Source organism: Petaurus breviceps, unplaced genomic scaffold (assembly GCF_028583685.1).
Source record: "Petaurus breviceps papuanus isolate PSGF00001 unplaced genomic scaffold, PetGlider_PUasm1.0 90847, whole genome shotgun sequence".
NCBI classification, from domain to species: domain Eukaryota; kingdom Metazoa; phylum Chordata; class Mammalia; order Diprotodontia; family Petauridae; genus Petaurus; species Petaurus breviceps.
In genome coordinates this window covers 50130-66550 of record NW_027187360.1, presented here as the reverse complement: position 1 = coordinate 66550, position 16421 = coordinate 50130, and the positions used below count along the sequence as shown (strand labels likewise).

The following is a 16421-nucleotide window of genomic DNA, read 5'->3' as shown; positions in this document are numbered from 1 at the left end:
CTTGGTGTTTGGTTGTTGGTGTCTCTGTGCTGTGTGATTCATCATGAGTTCTCTTCAACTGTCTCATGAAAACTTGAAACAGTCCTCCCTACCCCACTTTTACCCCAACCTGATTATATTGTCAATGTGAAAACATTCCGTTGTCTAGAAGCAGAAGTAACCAACAACTCAAGGAAGATATTAAACCTGGAGAAAAGAGAAAAATAACCCAAACAAAGCAACAAGGAATGCCTTTGATTTTGAATTGAGTTTTTGAGCCTGAACTATAGGGACTGATCCACTTCAGGTTCTGGGCATCTCTACCCATTAGGATCTTGAGTCAGGTTGGTGCTGGTAGCAGGGAGGTAGGTCATATCTCTTCCTTTCCTTCCTTCACACCATGATATTTTCCAATGATAAAACAATTAAGAACTGAACTGTTCCCAGCCAGAATGCCAGGTGGATCCAGATGCTCTGAGACCACAACCTGTCCTCAGAATTGATGGCCTTATTTCTCTGAAATCTGATGATACTCTAAAACAATGCAGATGGGCCACAGGGGAGGCCTCTAAAGGTAGTTTTCTCCTGGACATGGCCTCCACAGCATTTGAGATCACCACCATGATAACATCCTCTCATTTTTGCCAAGGCTGTTGTAGTCTGTTTAATTCTATCTCGGGGATGCTTCATGAGAATATCCATTATCTCCATTCCTTTGGGTACGGTTTCCCCATCATCTTCAGGATGGCTTTCACTCAATGTCATAATGGTCTCCAAGGTCCTTTCTAGTTCTATATTTACTATTCTTTTCTGAGAAGGTTGGTTCTGTCCTCAGTGCCTGGAAGTAGGTGGATCATGAAGTTTTGGCCCAATCTCTTCTTGTCTCTCTTCCTCCACCCCTTCTCTAGAGGGCCAAATGGCCACCTCTAGTCTCTGCCAAAGGACATCTGCTCTTCTCCCACCTTGAAGGCCACCTTCTGACCCTGCTGAGGCATACTCAACTACAAAGTTCATTCCTTTCCTTTTGCTTGTGTAGGTGTTGTTCTAGAGATACAGCACCCACATCATGTGTTTCATATGTTCCTTTGGAGACATTTCCATATCACTTTTCTAGAGACACCACCCACATCATGCTTCTCTGGAGACATTTGAACATGTGTCTCACATAGCACTGCACACTCCTTCCCATCACGTCTCACTTCCTTGTGCCTTTTGCATGTTGAGAGTCCAGGTGTTGTTGTTGCTCATACTTAGAAATCTTTGAACAGCTCCCAAATAAACTATTCAGAAGGAGCAAGTGCTTTCCATTTCTAAGCACGTCTCAGTAAAAACTGGCTTTCATTTCTCCAGGGATGAGCTTGGCTCATACAAGAGAAAGGCTATCAGCTCCCAGGGACAGGTCTACAAATGCCCAACCTGGAAATCGATTCTAGACCTCCTTATGTCAAAGCTCCAAGAAGAGCTTCGTGTGGGACAGTGGGCCTTCAGCCAATCCTAGTCACTCTGGCACCAGTCATGCTATCCAAATGCCAAGGCTCCCTGAGGCAGGCTGTCAATGTTCCAGGGGTTGGAAAGGTGGCCTGGTCCTATTTGGAAGAACCAAATATAAGGCATGAGTCAAGAAGGAAAATTGTAAGCCCTCACAATGAGAAAGAGGAGACAAAATATTCATTTGTTATTATGACGTAGGAAAGGGGAACTGGCTTCAAAGTCAGAACTTGGTGCCTATATGACTCCTATAGGGAAAATTATTTCATTCTCCTGGCTTCAGTTTTCTCACCTGTAAAATCTCTAAAGTCACCTTTCAATTCTAAATCCTGTGATACTTTCATTTGGCATTCATTCCTTCATTCAATCATACAGAACACTGTCCTTGGTATTGGGGAAACCTACAATTTAGATAATTTTAGTCCTTGCTCTCGGGAGTTTATGGCCTAATAGGGATACAAGACACAAAAGCTGATAAAATGTACAATATCATACCATAAAAACATCAAAGATGGGAGTGCAACATGAGGTCTGAGGGGAGAAAATCATTACCAACCAGGAGGATAAAGGAGTGAAAGCTTCATTGAAAAGATAGCATTTGAGCTGAAGTTTTGAAAGCTGGGTAGGACTCAATGGGCAGGAGAATATTCTGTTAACTGTTAACTGTTGGAGGAGGATATTCCAGGCACAGGGAACAATGATAGCAAAGACACAAAAGTATGAAAGCAGGGGGTGTGTTTGGGAGACAGAGGGTAAACCCAGTTTGGTTGAAGCAAAGAGTTAGTGGAGGGGAGTAATATAGAATAAAGCTGAAAAGCTAGGGTAGCCCCAGAATGTGTAGAGGCTTTACCAGGCAAAGGATTTTGAATTTTACCACAAAGGCAATAGGGAACCAACAAAGATGTTTGAACAGAGAAATATGACTATTTCTATTAGTAAGAAAGATTATCCTGGCAGCAGTATGGAGAAAGTGAAGGTAGGAGTAGCCATTAGAAGGATATTGAAATAATCTAGGTAGGTGGTAATGGATGCTTGTATAAGGGTGGGAGTGGAGAGGAAAGGACATGTGCAAGATTAATGCAGAGGGAGATCCTATCATATTAGGCAACTGAAGGACATGAGAGGTAAGGAGTAGGGGGAGTCAAGGCAACTCCAGGGTTGTGAATGGGAAAGATAAGAACAGTGTTTCCACAAAAAGAAATAACCAAGTCAGGAGAAGAAGCATCCATCCTCTGATCCAGGGGCCTTTGAGGACTGGTGTGGGGCAGCCATGCATAGGCCCCTCATTTTGAATGATAGAGACATTGACAGACACAGAAGGACACAGAGAAATCTAGCTGCTTCAGAGAAACACAGAAAGCTATTTCCACAAGCTGAAGTCATGTGTCCTTAGCAGAAGGACAACTGGTCATGGGGAGTAATCAAAGCCGAAGAGGAGAGAAAGGGATGGCAAAGAACCAAGGAAAGTCTAATCTGACCAGCAGAGAGGAGAGGGAGATTCTGGAAAGCAACAAAGGAGTGTTCTTCCTTGGTGTACTGGAATACATTGGGGATAAAGGCAAAGGAAGGGTATGTTTGTCCAGAGAGGTGTGAGAACAGCTTGGTTGTAGGAGTGACAGAAGCAAATATACCTCATATAAGGGAATTTGAAATTTCTCCAAGAAATCAAGCACAAAGAGACATAACGATATGTTACAAAAATATGATGAGCATCTAGTGAGGGCAAATATTATCATCCCCATTTAATAGAAGAAGAAATAGGCTCAGGAAAATAATGAATGTATCATAGGATCACCAAATTTCAATCTAGAAAGGACCTTAGACATCACCTAGACCAGGGGTTCTTAACCTGAGTCTATGGATAGATTTCAGGAGGTACATAAACTTGGATGGGAAAAAATATATATGTTTATACATATGTATATATAGATATATATGTATACCGTGTTTCCCTGATAATAAGACACTGTCTTATTATTTTTTTGGACAGAAAAACACCAGAGGGCTTATTTTCAGGGGAGGGCTTATTTTAATGAACATTGACAGCAATTTTAATAAACAGGTAAACATGAACAAAAAAATGTACTTTTATTCAATAAGCAAATCACTGGGGAAGAACAGGATGACGCGCTCACTGCTGCAGCTCTGATTGGATGCAGCTCGGAGCGCGGCGTGCATTTCATCTGGGGGGGGAGGACGGTGCATACAGAGGGTACCGTAATGTAGCGTGTAGCTCAGGGGATCACCTTCACTACAGTAGCAATCTCAATAGGGCTTATTTTCAGGGGAGGGCTTATTTTAGAGGAATCTTACACAGTAAGGGGAGGGCTTATTTTCGGGATAGGTCTTATTATCGGGGAAACACGATATATATATATTTCCACTAACTTTTTGTTTCCTTTATAATCCCATGTATTTTATGTATTTAAAAACATTATTCTGAGAAAGGGTTCATAAGCTTTACCAAGGGGTAAATGCCAAGAGGTCCATGGCACAAAAAAGTCGGATTTTCACTGCGTGAAGGCACTGAGTGAGGCTTAGAAAGGGTGCTGTGACTTGCCCAAGATAGCTAGGAAGTACAAGAGCCTGATCTCCAATCCAGGTCTCCTGCACCCCAACCCAGAGCTCTTCCCACTACACTTGACTCCCATGGCATCCCATGGCAGCTGCTCAGTGAGTCTTCAGTGCATGAAGGCTGAACTCCTGTCTGACTGCAGAAGTTTGCCTGTCTAGGCAAGTACCAGCCAGCCTCTGCCCAGAAAGCAAGATGACAATCAGGGGACGTTCTCCAACCTCCTCCCACCTGCCTCCTGGGAATTCGAAACTGCCCTGAAAACTGCATCCTCTGCTGAGTTAACTCCCTCCAATGAGGGAAAGGGATAGGGCCCTGGCTCAGATCAGGTACCCTGAGGCCAAGAGGCACAATAGCTTCTCTCTCTGGTTTCCCTTTCAGTAGCTAAGCTGCTCCCACAACACAGGACCTACTTTAAGTTAGCTTCCCAGGACAGCACAAACACAATGGAGCTACTTTCTTCCCAATTTGCCTGCTTTGGACAAGTATTATAACCCACTCCAAAGGCACCCAACTGATGGCTAACACTTAGATACAGCATCAGGTACAGGCAGGGTGCATCTGAGAGGACAGCAGAAAGACCCTTCTGCAGATACTTCCCCAGACTCAGAGGAGCTGCCCCATGTCTTGCAAAATAATAATCACTGACATTTACTGTTTCATAGCTTACAAAGTGAGTCACATACATTAGACTGTCAAATCCTCACAGTAGCAATATAAGGGGGGGCTATTAGAACAACTCATATCTCCATAGAAGCTTTAAAGCTTGTAAAGCACATTCCTTTGGGGGTAAGTGGTGCAAGGATTATAATCCCCATTTTAGAGATGCAGAAACTAAGACTTAGGTGAAGTGGCTTGCTCAGCATCATGCAGCTAAGTGGGCAATGCCCTCCACTCATGGGGACTCCTTTATGAAAACAGGGATAATAGTATTTAAAGTTGGAATGGCACTGGAGACCACCGCATCTAAGCTGTTCACATTACAGATGAGGAAACAGGTGTGAAAAATGAGGTATTTTGCTCACAGAGATAGTATGAGACACCTGGAGCAGAGAACATTAAGAACAACAAAGTAAAAGGAGCAGGGAGGCACTTTGTTAAAGGTAGTAAAATTCAATTCAACCTGAGCTTGAGCAGTGGGCTTTAGCTGGGGCCTGTTCATAGCCTTTAGATCAGAAACACCTTTAATCAACTGCCCGTACAAACTAAATTATATCTTTTCATTTTAGGGATGGAAGAAGCCATCCAACCATTCAAATGATAGCCCAGGAAATACTATCAAACTTTCAACAATTCTGAATGTAGACTGTGACTTAGTCCTACCTCTAAAGCTGAAAAGACCTTCTCAATATAAGAGATTGAGCAGTAGCAAGATGCAATGGAAAGAACCCCCTGCTGGGCATATCCTACAAGAAGGTGAAAAGAAAGGTCCCCTACATACCAAAACATCCACAAGCAGTTACTTTTTTTGTGCTGAGAAGAAATCTGGAAACAAGGTGGGTGCCCATCAACTAGGGAATGGCTAAAAAAGTTGTGGTATATAATGCACTGGAATGGTGTGCTGTAAAAAATAATGAATTTGGGGCAGCTAAGTGGTGCAGTAGATAGAGCATGTGCCCTGTAGTCAGGAGGACTTAGCTCGAATCCAGACCTCAGACACTTACTAGTTGTGTGACCCCTAGGCAAGTCACTTAACTCTAATTGCCTCAAAAAAACCAAAAACAAAAACACAATGAATATAGGGAATTCAAAGTAATGTAGGAAGATTTGTAAGAACTGATACTGACAAGTGAGCAGGAAATCAATAGACAAAATGTGTCCATATTTGTGCGAAAATAACATTAAAACAAAACTGAACACAGGTAATTATAACAATTGATGTCAGCCCTAGAGAAAAGATAAGGAAGTGCCCCTATATAATTTCCTGGGATGGGTAGGGATCTATGGAGATAGAATGCTGCACATGTGGTCAACCAGAGGTCACTGTGTTGATTGCTTTTGTTTAGTTTTTCTTCTTCAGTACAAGGAAAGGTTCACTTGGGATGGGGGAAGGAAGACATCGAGAAATTACAGTAATATAAAACAAAAGGCAAAAAGACGAAGTCAAAAGAAAATAAAAGATGGGGTGGGACAAACCCAAGACTGAGTCAGAAGACCTGGGTTTGAATCCCAGTTGACACATACCATGAGGCCCTCTTAAGAATACTGGTTTTAGAGACAGCAGGGAGTTAGTGGTTGTCTAGGAGGAAGGAGACACTGCCTGGCCTTCTTATCAGCACCAATGAGATTGTCTGCCCGAGTCTGGCAATCCAACCACAATCCATTCTTGCACGAAGTGGAGGAAGGACTTTGTCTGGCAAGGGTTAGCTGCCTGCTAGGCAGGATTGAGGTTCAGGGCTGTGATACTGTTAAGCAAGCATCTCTTTTTCTCCTCAGCTTGCCAGGGCATCTCCTGAGGGTAATAACAGCTGAACTGTGGCCATTTCACTCAGCATTAGGAACTTTCCATCCCATGCCACTCTGACCATCCTGAAGGTTTCCAGACACAGCAAGGTCACACAAGTTTCTTCAAACAGAAGATGTCTGGTTGCATGAACTAACAACATACTGTTTTTTTTTAAAAGCAAGTATCTAAGGAAAGCCTCTGAGGTTCCTTCATGGGCTATTCTCAGTCTCTTGCTCAAGCATTAACTAAGGGCTTATGATGTGCCAGGAACAGTGCTAAATGCAGGAATGAGCTCAGTATTAAATGAATGGAAAGAATATTGGGTTTTGAGTTGGAGGAAGTACTGGTAATAAATCCTATCTTAGATGAGACTTAAGGCACTTTTAAGTCACTTAACATCGAGACCTCTGTTTCCTCTACTGTAAAATGAGGGAGCTAGATTAGATCATTTTCTAAGATCCCTTCTGGCTCTAGATCTGATGTTCCGTAGAACCAGGATTGGGCTACACTGGACTGTCATCAACCGATGACAGGCACAGATAGAAGGCAAAGACACCCTCCAAACCTGCCCATATCATAGGACTCTGGACTAGAAGGGATCTTAAAGATCTTCAGGTTCAATCCTTTTACTTTTCAGAGACACTAAGGCTCAGAGTGGAAAAGCAACCTGCCCAATGTCACCTTTAGGGTCAGTTGCAGGGCTGGGATTAGGACTGAGGTCTCCTGACTCCCATTCTACTACCTCTCCCTTCTACTGCTTGGTTCTAATTAATGAACAATTCTGTTGAACCATGGGCAAGTCACTCAATCCCACTGGGTCTAATTCTTTGCTAAAATGAGAGCTGGATTTGATCATCTCTAATTCTACCCTTAGTATTGCCAACCTTTTTTTCTTTCACCATTCCATTTCTTGGACCTCTACCAGTGATTTCCAAGGGTCTATAAAGTATACAGTTGTATCCTAGAAGTCATTGAGAAACCATGGACATTGTTTTTTTTTACTTTGACCAGGAATGTCACTGACACTTTCCTTCTTCAGAACTAACAGAGTCAAATCTGGGAGCCTCTGTGGCTCTTGAGAAATGTGTGCTGAATGGAGTTGTCTGCAAATGCCCCATAAACAACTCTATGACACTATTATTTAATTTATCCTAGAAACTCAGAGCTAGAAGAGAAGTCATTTGTGAAAACCCCGGCTATGACACTCCTAACAGGGGCTTAACATGCAACACACTAGCTCACAAGGCAACCCATTTAAGTTATTCAGCAATAGACTAAGATGTCCATCCTTTTATTTAGCAGAAATCTGCCTCCGATTACCTCTCCCTCCTCTCTTTGCTCCCACCTTTGGCTTTTTCTGCCATCTAGAGCCACTCAGAACAAATAAGCTTCCACATGAAAACCTTGGAATTGGAGGGAACCTCAGGGATCCTTGGTCTTTTGTGTCTCCCCTGAGGCCTCTGACACCTCTCCTTTCAGGGCAGCAAGAAATCCACAGAATCCTGACTCTTTCTCAACCAGGTTCAGTTATAGCTTCTTAGACAGCCTCATCAAAGGGCCAGGGCCATAAGGGACAGTTTTAAGGGCAGATTTAAAGTGGTAAGGGTGTGAGAATAGCACATCTTGTCAGCCATGCTGGCTAGAAATGCTCTCAGGGGTATTGCTCAAGCACTGAATTTCATTATACTTCTTGATCTGAAGATTAAAAATAAATCAGACCATATTGCTCACCCTGGCTAGGGTGATTAAAGAGTATGGAGGAAGGGAACAAGCATTTGTTAACTACCTACTATGGACCAGGCACAGTGCTAAGTGCTTTACAGTTATCACTGCATTCTCATTAATGCAATGACACAAGAAGGAGCAGGCTAATGCTCATAAAGTCAACTGTCATTCAAGAAACTCACAAGCACCTTAAGTGAGGGAGAAAGAAACAAAGGCCAGAATCAAGAATTTTCATGTTTTTAGTTTAATTTAATTCTATTGTTTATACACACAATCCACTGTGTATTTAACAACGTCAAGAGTCATTCCTTAAATACAATCTGGTACTCAGACTATAACAGATGTGCCTGGAGAATAAGGCTCCCAAGTGAATGAGCCTCAGCACTGGAAGACAAAACAATGACATGGTTTTGTGACCCCAGACCCCCTTGGAAGGCTCTTTCTCAGCACCTGATGACAACATTTACCTTTCAATACACACAACAAGGCTGAGTTTGGAATATGAGAGAGACACAGACCCAAAAGGGCATCTAAGTAGAGCACAAGGAGATGTAACTCTTGCTCTTTGTCCAAATGATGTCCTGATTTCTTCCCCCACATCTTCCTCTTTGACAGTTATAGGTGGGAAGGGGCCCCTGGGAGGATGGAACCCCTGAAAAGCCATAAGAATTCAGAGAAATGGAGCTTTAGGGATCCAACAGACTCTGATTTTTTTTTAAGGCTGCCAGAGAGCCAGCCTTGTTCTTGCCTGACAGAAGTGCAATATGAGGGGTCAACAGCCCAGAAGATCTGGGAAAAGAAGGAAACTTGGTAACCAAGATGTGAGCTTCCAACTACAAAGCTATTGAAGAGCACTTAATAAATATTTTTTGAATGCAGAATCAATATATCCTAAGATGTCAGCCTAGCAGAAGACAAATGTGTTGTTTGTTCCCCCATAAAAAGGATTAAGATTGAGAATCCTGGAGGCAGGGGGTGATTATAGCTCATACAGGAGAATCAAATTATTTCCAGCTGTATTGAACTTACTATGTATAACTGTCTCACAACTCATAGTGAAAAAGACACTGAACCCAAACCATTCCAACAGCATGAGAAAAACATTTTAAAATTTAAGTCTGACAAATAAACTTCCTGAGTAAAAAAATATATTTGTGACAGTTACCTATAGATGCTGAAGTCAGAACCTGAGAAACATTTCTCAGTTTTAGGTGGCAGGAAAAGTGGGAGGTATCTTTGACAAACCTGGTTGGTCCAAATTTCACAAGGGGAACTGGATTACTGTCAGGGCCCATCAAGGCCTGCCAACACTTCTAACACATAATGCAATCCCACTAGCCAGAGTCACAGTGAGTGTAATTGCATCTGTTCTTTCATTCATTAACAATTAACCTGACACTGAGGCAGGAACACATAATTTAAATACATCTTTACAGGAGATTGGTTTCTAGAGTTTACAGCCATTGCTTTCTAGAGTTCATCATAAAAGTTTGAGCTATGGCAGTAAAGTTTAGTGTTCATTACTTAATACTAATGTTGAGGTTAGAGCTGAGGATAGAGTAGCTTCTTAAGACTGGTTTTGTTCAAATGACTAGAAGGTTCAATGAGGCGGCCCACAGGGGAAGATGACCAGGTTATTAAAACTTCTGGATGTGCAACAATGTTCCACTGCAAACAACAACAACGTTGGAAAATGAGTTTTAGCAATACAGACAGAATGGGAGGATGGTGGCAAAGCTTAGAAATACACAATGTTTGAGTTAGAAGGGACTTTAGAACATAGACTAATAAAACAGACTGTTAGAGCAGGAAGAAACTTTAAAACATGGACTATTACAGGAATAAATGCCAGAACACAAAACAAGGAGGCAGCATGATGTAGGGTGAAAAGCAAAGGATTTGAAATCAGAAGTCATTCCACTGCCCTGAAACTAAGTGTCCCCATTTGTAAAATGAGGGATCCTCATGGGGTCATGAGGAAAACCTTAAACTGCTATGTAAGTTACCATTATTATAATCATCATTATTATTTATTATTGTTGTTATTAAGCACAAAGAATGTCAGAGTCAAAGAAGATCTCAGATATATAGAGAGAACTGATTCAAATTTATATTGATAAGTGGTCAAAGGATATGAACGGGTAGTTTCAATAACCAGAAGGAAAAATGCTCTAAATTACTAGTAACTGGGGAAATGCAAAATAAAACAACTCTGAGGTTCCATCTCACACCCACTGGATTGGTGGAGTTGACAAAAATGGAAAATGGCAAATTTGCTGGAGGGGCTGTGGAAAAACAGGTACATTAATGCACTGTTTGGTGGAGCTATGAACTTTTCTAGTCATTTTAAAGAGCAATTTGGAATCATGCCTAAAAAGCTATTAAACCATGCATACTCTGACCTGGCAATTCTGCTAATATGTCTATACTCCAAAGAGATCAAAGAAAGAAGAGAAAGACCCATACGTACAAAAAAATACTTATAGCAGCTCTTTGTTTTGTGGTAATGAATTAGAAACCGAGGGGAGTAACCACCAATTGGGTAATGGCTAAATAAGTTATGGCATATGGATGTGATATAATACTATTGTGCTATGAGAAATTATGAAAGGAGTGATTTCAGAGAAACCTGGGAAGGCTTGTATGAACTGATGCAGAATGAAGTGAGCAGAACCAGGAGAATAATTTATAGAGTAATAGTAATAGTAATATTATAGCAATAATCAATTGAAAAAAAAACAGCACTCTAATCAACAAAACGACTAAACATAATTCCAAAATGAAACATGCTACCCATCTCTTGATAAAGAGATGCTTTGAACTCAGAGTACAGATTGAGACCTTTCTTTTTTTTTTTTTGACATGGCGAATGTGGGAAATTGTTTTGCTTAACTATTCATGTTTCTAACATGTTTGTTTTATTTTTCTTGATTTCTCAGTTGGAAGAAGGGCTAAGTGGAGGTGGCAGAAAGAAAATGTAGATATGAAAATAAAATTTAACTGAAAACCAAGAGAAGTCTCATAGAGATCTACTCCAATTCTTTGTTTTACAGATGAGGAACCTCAGGCCCAAAGAAGGAAAGGATTTTCCAAAGGTCACAAAACTAGCTAGTAGAGGAGCCAGGACTAGAACACAAGTCTCACAGGGCATTTTCTAAATGCACCAGCTTCTTGCCTCTACTCATAATGGGGGAATACTTCCTTTCAACACTAAAGAGTATATCACGATTTTTCTTCAGAAACAGAAACCTTCAATACATGGCAGCCCGATTTGTGTATTTTTTTACCTAACAAAGATACTCTTTATATCACTGAGTAATATTCAGGAAAATGAAATTTTAGTACAATGACTAATTCTGGCAAGATAATCTTCAATCAGCTAACAAACCTCTTAAAATTAAATTACCTTTTGTTCTGTATCATTTTTTGACCTGCAACTTATTTAATATCACAACCCACAATTTTTGGTTTTCCAAGTCAGTTATTGCTCAAAGAAAAAAAAAGGAAAAAAAAAGACAAGAAACAAAAAAGAACAATTTCCATTTATAAAAAAAGATAATGACTGGTGGGTTGTAAAGCTTAAGAACTTCATTTAAGGCTTTAACCAACCACCAGCAATTTTACAAAATTTATTCAAAGAAACAAGCATTCTCATAGTTTCAACAGACAAGGGATGGACAATTACTCACTTTCAGTGAGTGCACAAAAGTTATCTAACACTTTTATCTTTAAGGCACACCAGTTTAAAAGGCAGTCAATCAGAATCTGGCTGCAATATTTACAGTCAACTGAAGAAATGTAAATATTACAAGGAGATTGTTTTTCCAGGCTTTTTCCCCCATGGGCAAGATCCTAGCCTGAAAGACTTATGCAAAGAGGATACAAGGCAAACGTTTAAATAATATTAAGGGTCACTCAAAAGACAATTGACAGCTACGAGATGGCAGCAGATAAAGACAATTCTGGGGCCCTTAACTTGGCATCCAGGCATAACTAGCCTTTCAGCATGTATCTGAGTCCCGGTCCCCAAAAGACCTAAAAACAAAGGAGAAGTCCCAGGTCAAGGTCAGACGAAGCCCAGGGCAATCTGGTTAAACAGTACAATTCATGTTCAGAGCTATTGCACCTACATTAAATGATCCCGCACAGCTTCTTTTGGGGGGGAAGGAGAGTTGTAAAATGTTTTTCATCTTTTCCCTTGTTGTGAGACCATCAAGTGTCACGCATTTGCCAAGAATGGGATGGGAATGAACTCATTCCACATGGGCCACCCTCCAGCCCCAGTCCTTGCAAAAACTGTCAAGTGAGATAGGATCGATAATTGAACAAAGATACCTAATCAAAATAAATGAAGATAGATTAACCTTCTTGTCCCTCCCTAATCTTTCTTTTATTTCTTGTAACTATCTTGCTTCAAATTCAGACTGGAGCTCTGGGGAGGAAGTCCAGGAGAAAAGGGTTTCAGGTACCAAAACCCATATGTTCCATACCAGCCCACCAAGCCAAACAAGGTACCGAACACTTTCTGGGACAGGTCATGGAAATAAACAGCAGTGCAAAGGAACATCCAAACCCAGATGTACACCAAGCAGCCCAAGGCAACGACCAAGGAGGTGAGAGTGAAGTGCAGGCCATGGCTTCTGTCTATCTTGACCTCTTGCAGAACAACCATCTCCTCCACAATGACCAGAGCACAGTAGGTCAGAAGGAAGGAGTGGCCAGAGATGTCAAAGCCGTGCCAGAACCCGCCACCTTTATGGCACTCCTCCTTGCTGTTATACTCCTTTCGAATACTTTCCAGGGCAGGTGATTTGTAGCAGCTGCCTGTGTAGTGCTCAATGTGCAAGAAGACATTTGTGCTGACATACCAGATCACTGTACCCACCAGAAGTGTGCACAGCCGCCTGAGGACCACACCAGCCTTTCCTGTCAGATGATAGTTGGTGAGGGCAATGAAAGGCAAGAGGAGAATGAAGGTCCAGCCCCAGGCCACTTTGACAAAATATCTAGCAGAGAAGAAAGTAGAAACAAAATATAGCCATTAATTCAAGTCTTTCAACTCAGAACTGTAGAATGTCAGAGCTATGAAGGACTTTAGAGATCATTTAATCCAATTGAACCCTTCCCTGTTTTTCTTTACAGATGAGGAAACTGAGATTCATCAAGGTGGTTACTTGTCCAAGGTCCCATAGCTAGTAAGTGATATAGATTAATAAAAATTCTGAGTCTACCACTTACTAGCCATGTGATCATAGAAAATTCATTTAACTACTCTGAGTCTCCATTTTCCCTTTTATAAAGTAGGGATAACACTTCCATTACCTACCTGACAGGGCTGTTGTAAGAATGAAATAAAATAATATGATGTACCATAGTAGGAAAAAAAAACAAAACACTGGACATGGGGTCAGGAAGAGTTCAAATACTGACTATGACACCAGGATTGTAGGTTTAGAACTGTAAGGGAACCCAGGGATCATCAAGGCCACCTCCCTCCTTGTACAAAGAACATTGAGGTGAAGTGACTTGCCCAAAGCCATACAGCTAGGAAGGATCAGAGACAGGAATCAAACCCAGGTCTTCCAAATCTTAAGTCCAGCATTCATCCTCCATGCCATGCTGTCTTACTTGGCATAACTGGGCAAATCACATCCCCTTTCTGAAAGGTCAATTTCCTCATCTGGTAATATTACTTGTACCTTACCAGAAGATGCTCTGTAAATGTTAAAAAGGTTACATAAAAGTGAGTTGTTATTATAAAATACAAAAATTACTGTGTAAATTGCAAAGTACTTTAGAAACATGACCTGCTATAATTATTCCCATCCTTATTTCCATTTTACCACAATGCCTTCTCTAAGTAAAAAGTAGAAAGGGAACTGGTTAAGTACTCTACATAACTTTGTCAACAGCACCTAAGACATAGAAAAGGCCTGTTGAATTAGATTTAGTCCCTTGCGAATCCCATTCATCTCACTAGTCACAAAAGTCTGGAACAAAGTAACAGAAGTTAAGGATCTACCAAAAACAACAAGAAATTGTCTCACTGGCAACACCCAGGAAAGGATACAGCAGATGGCCCCCTTTCCCTAGTAAGACTGTCAACCCACGGGCCAAATGGACAAGTGGGAATGTGTCACCATTTCTAATGAACTCCTTTCACAATCTATTCTTAGACCAGTTTCTTGGGGTGGATGTGCAATCCAAGGGCACAAGATCAACTAAGGCCAGGACCCAACTAGCCTCAAAGGTTTTCTATGTTGCCCAAGAAATATAAGGTCCCAAAGTAAATCATTGCTACATGCCAAAGTTCCAGGGCTGATTAATGAGCACTGATACCAGCTTGGTGCAAAGAATTTGGCTCTCAGCAGCAACCAGAGAAGGAAAGAGCTGAGAAAATCCTGAAAGCCAAAGAAACAACTGGTTGGCTGCTGCGGGTATTGGGGTGCTGTGCTGCAGAGTTTGTTGTATTGGAAGACCTTCCCCCAAGCCATCGTCACACACTAATGAGAATGAACTTTACAGCGGGTGACTAAGGTTCCAAGGAAAATCCAGGGGAAAGTTCACTGAGTGGAGCTGAGATAGGCAGACCTGCCAGAACCCAGAGTTTGGGGGGGGTCTGTCCCCTGACCCTCATCTCAGAATATCCTAGATTCAGGGACTGCACAATCACACGCCATTAATCAGTGAAGTCAAGTACACGGACCCCCCCCCCCTCCCTGTGTTCGGCCGGAACCACCTCTCTCAGCGCCACCCCCCCGCCATGAACTTGTCCAAACCCTTGATTTTACAGACCAAGAAAATGGCTCACATTTAGGTGAAGTGATTTGCCCCACGGGTAATTAGACAGTTATTGTCAATTACTCTCGATAGTGGGGGTGGGTGACCAGAGCACTGTTTCCTTCCGTTCCCAAGAAGGGGTTTGGAGTCCGTGGACCTGGTTCTAATCCGAGCTCCACTTGGATGACCCTAGGAGAGTCACTTCCCCTCCCTAGGTCTCAGTTTCCTCAATTGAATAAAAGTGGGACCTACTGGAGCGAATCTCCAAAGTCCTTTCCAGCTCCAGGGCCGATGCTCAGAGGCAGCCGGACGCGGGGCTTCGGCCGTTCTCACCCACATGCCCCGGTCGCCCTCCTAGTCCCAGCACGAGCAGGTCTGAGCCTCGCTGTCGCTTCACAGCCCCACCTCCGACTCGACATCTTCACATAGCGACAGACACCCCCAACACCACCCTCGGAAAGGGCGCTCGCGGATGACCCGACCCATCCTCCCAGTCGGGAGCCTTCCCCGGCCTCAGTCTGTCGCGACTGACCCACTCGGTCACGACCCAACTGAAGACGAAAACCACACTCACACGTTGAGGATGTTGCGCTTGTTGCTGAGGTAGCTCGGAGGTAGCGGGGAGAATTCCTTGACTAGGGAGCCGCCCAACATGAAAGCGAGCAGCACCCAAGGCAGGTAGCGCCGCACTGCCGCCCGCACTAGCGTAGTCCGAAGGAACCAGGCGCAACGTTCCAGGTACTCCATACCGGCCACCATCCCCGTCCCAACCCGGGATCGCTACCTACTGTTGTATCCTCCGGGCCACCGTCCTGGCGGCCCCGCCCCTCGCTCGCGCCAGGGCTGTCTCCTCCTCCTTTGCTAGGGTGCAGCAGCCCCGCCTTCTCTCTCTCCTTCCACGGGGTCCGCCCGCCCCTCCGCGCCCTCCAGCTCTGAGCCGCGCTCTGGCCCCGCCCTCTGGGCTGTCCGCGGGGCCAATGAGCAGCAGAACGGATTCCCCAGCCCTAGAACACAGGAAGCACCCCTGAGGTGAGCAACAGGAGTTCGAATCTTGACGTTGCACTAGGTGCTGAGCTCGAAAGTGCCTCAGGTTGGGCATTGAAGCTTGGAGAAAGGCATACCCAGCCCTACCTGTGGAAACTTCCGGGAGAGTCAGCAACATTCTGAGCTAAGAGGCAGAATGCGGCTTACCTCTTACCTGCAAGGCTGACTCTCCTTATCTCCTTGGTTGTTCCATACAGCCGCCCCGGCAGGAACCCCTGCACTGAGGTGGAAGGGAGGGCGCAATCCCGGGGTCCCTGTACTGGTGGAACACTGAGGCACTGGGGGGAATGCAATCTCTTCCCCTCCCCAGCCCTTCTCCTAGCCTCCTCCACACACACACACACACACACACACACACACACACACACACACACACACACACACACA

The 16421-nt window shown here is 43.2% G+C and overlaps 1 protein-coding gene across 2 annotated transcripts; it reads right to left on the bottom strand.

Moving 5' to 3' along the window:
* Nucleotides 1-9463: 9463 nt before the first annotated feature.
* On the bottom strand, nucleotides 9464-15841 carry FITM2 (fat storage inducing transmembrane protein 2). 2 transcript variants are annotated; one of them, XR_011165293.1, is made up of 3 exons: nucleotides 15565-15841; nucleotides 12546-13216; nucleotides 9464-12245 (listed from the first exon to the last, which is right to left on the bottom strand). XR_011165293.1 is itself a non-coding variant. In XM_069072317.1 (2 exons), the coding sequence occupies exons 1-2, from the start codon at nucleotides 15747-15749 to the stop codon at nucleotides 12601-12603; spliced, it is 801 nt and encodes a 266-aa protein (XP_068928418.1). In that variant the 5' UTR covers nucleotides 15750-15841; the 3' UTR covers nucleotides 9464-12600. The 2 variants fall into 2 exon arrangements, 1 of the variants encoding a protein (XP_068928418.1); XM_069072317.1 differs by having other exon boundaries at nucleotides 9464-13216.
* Between the last annotated feature and the right edge of the window lie 580 nt (nucleotides 15842-16421).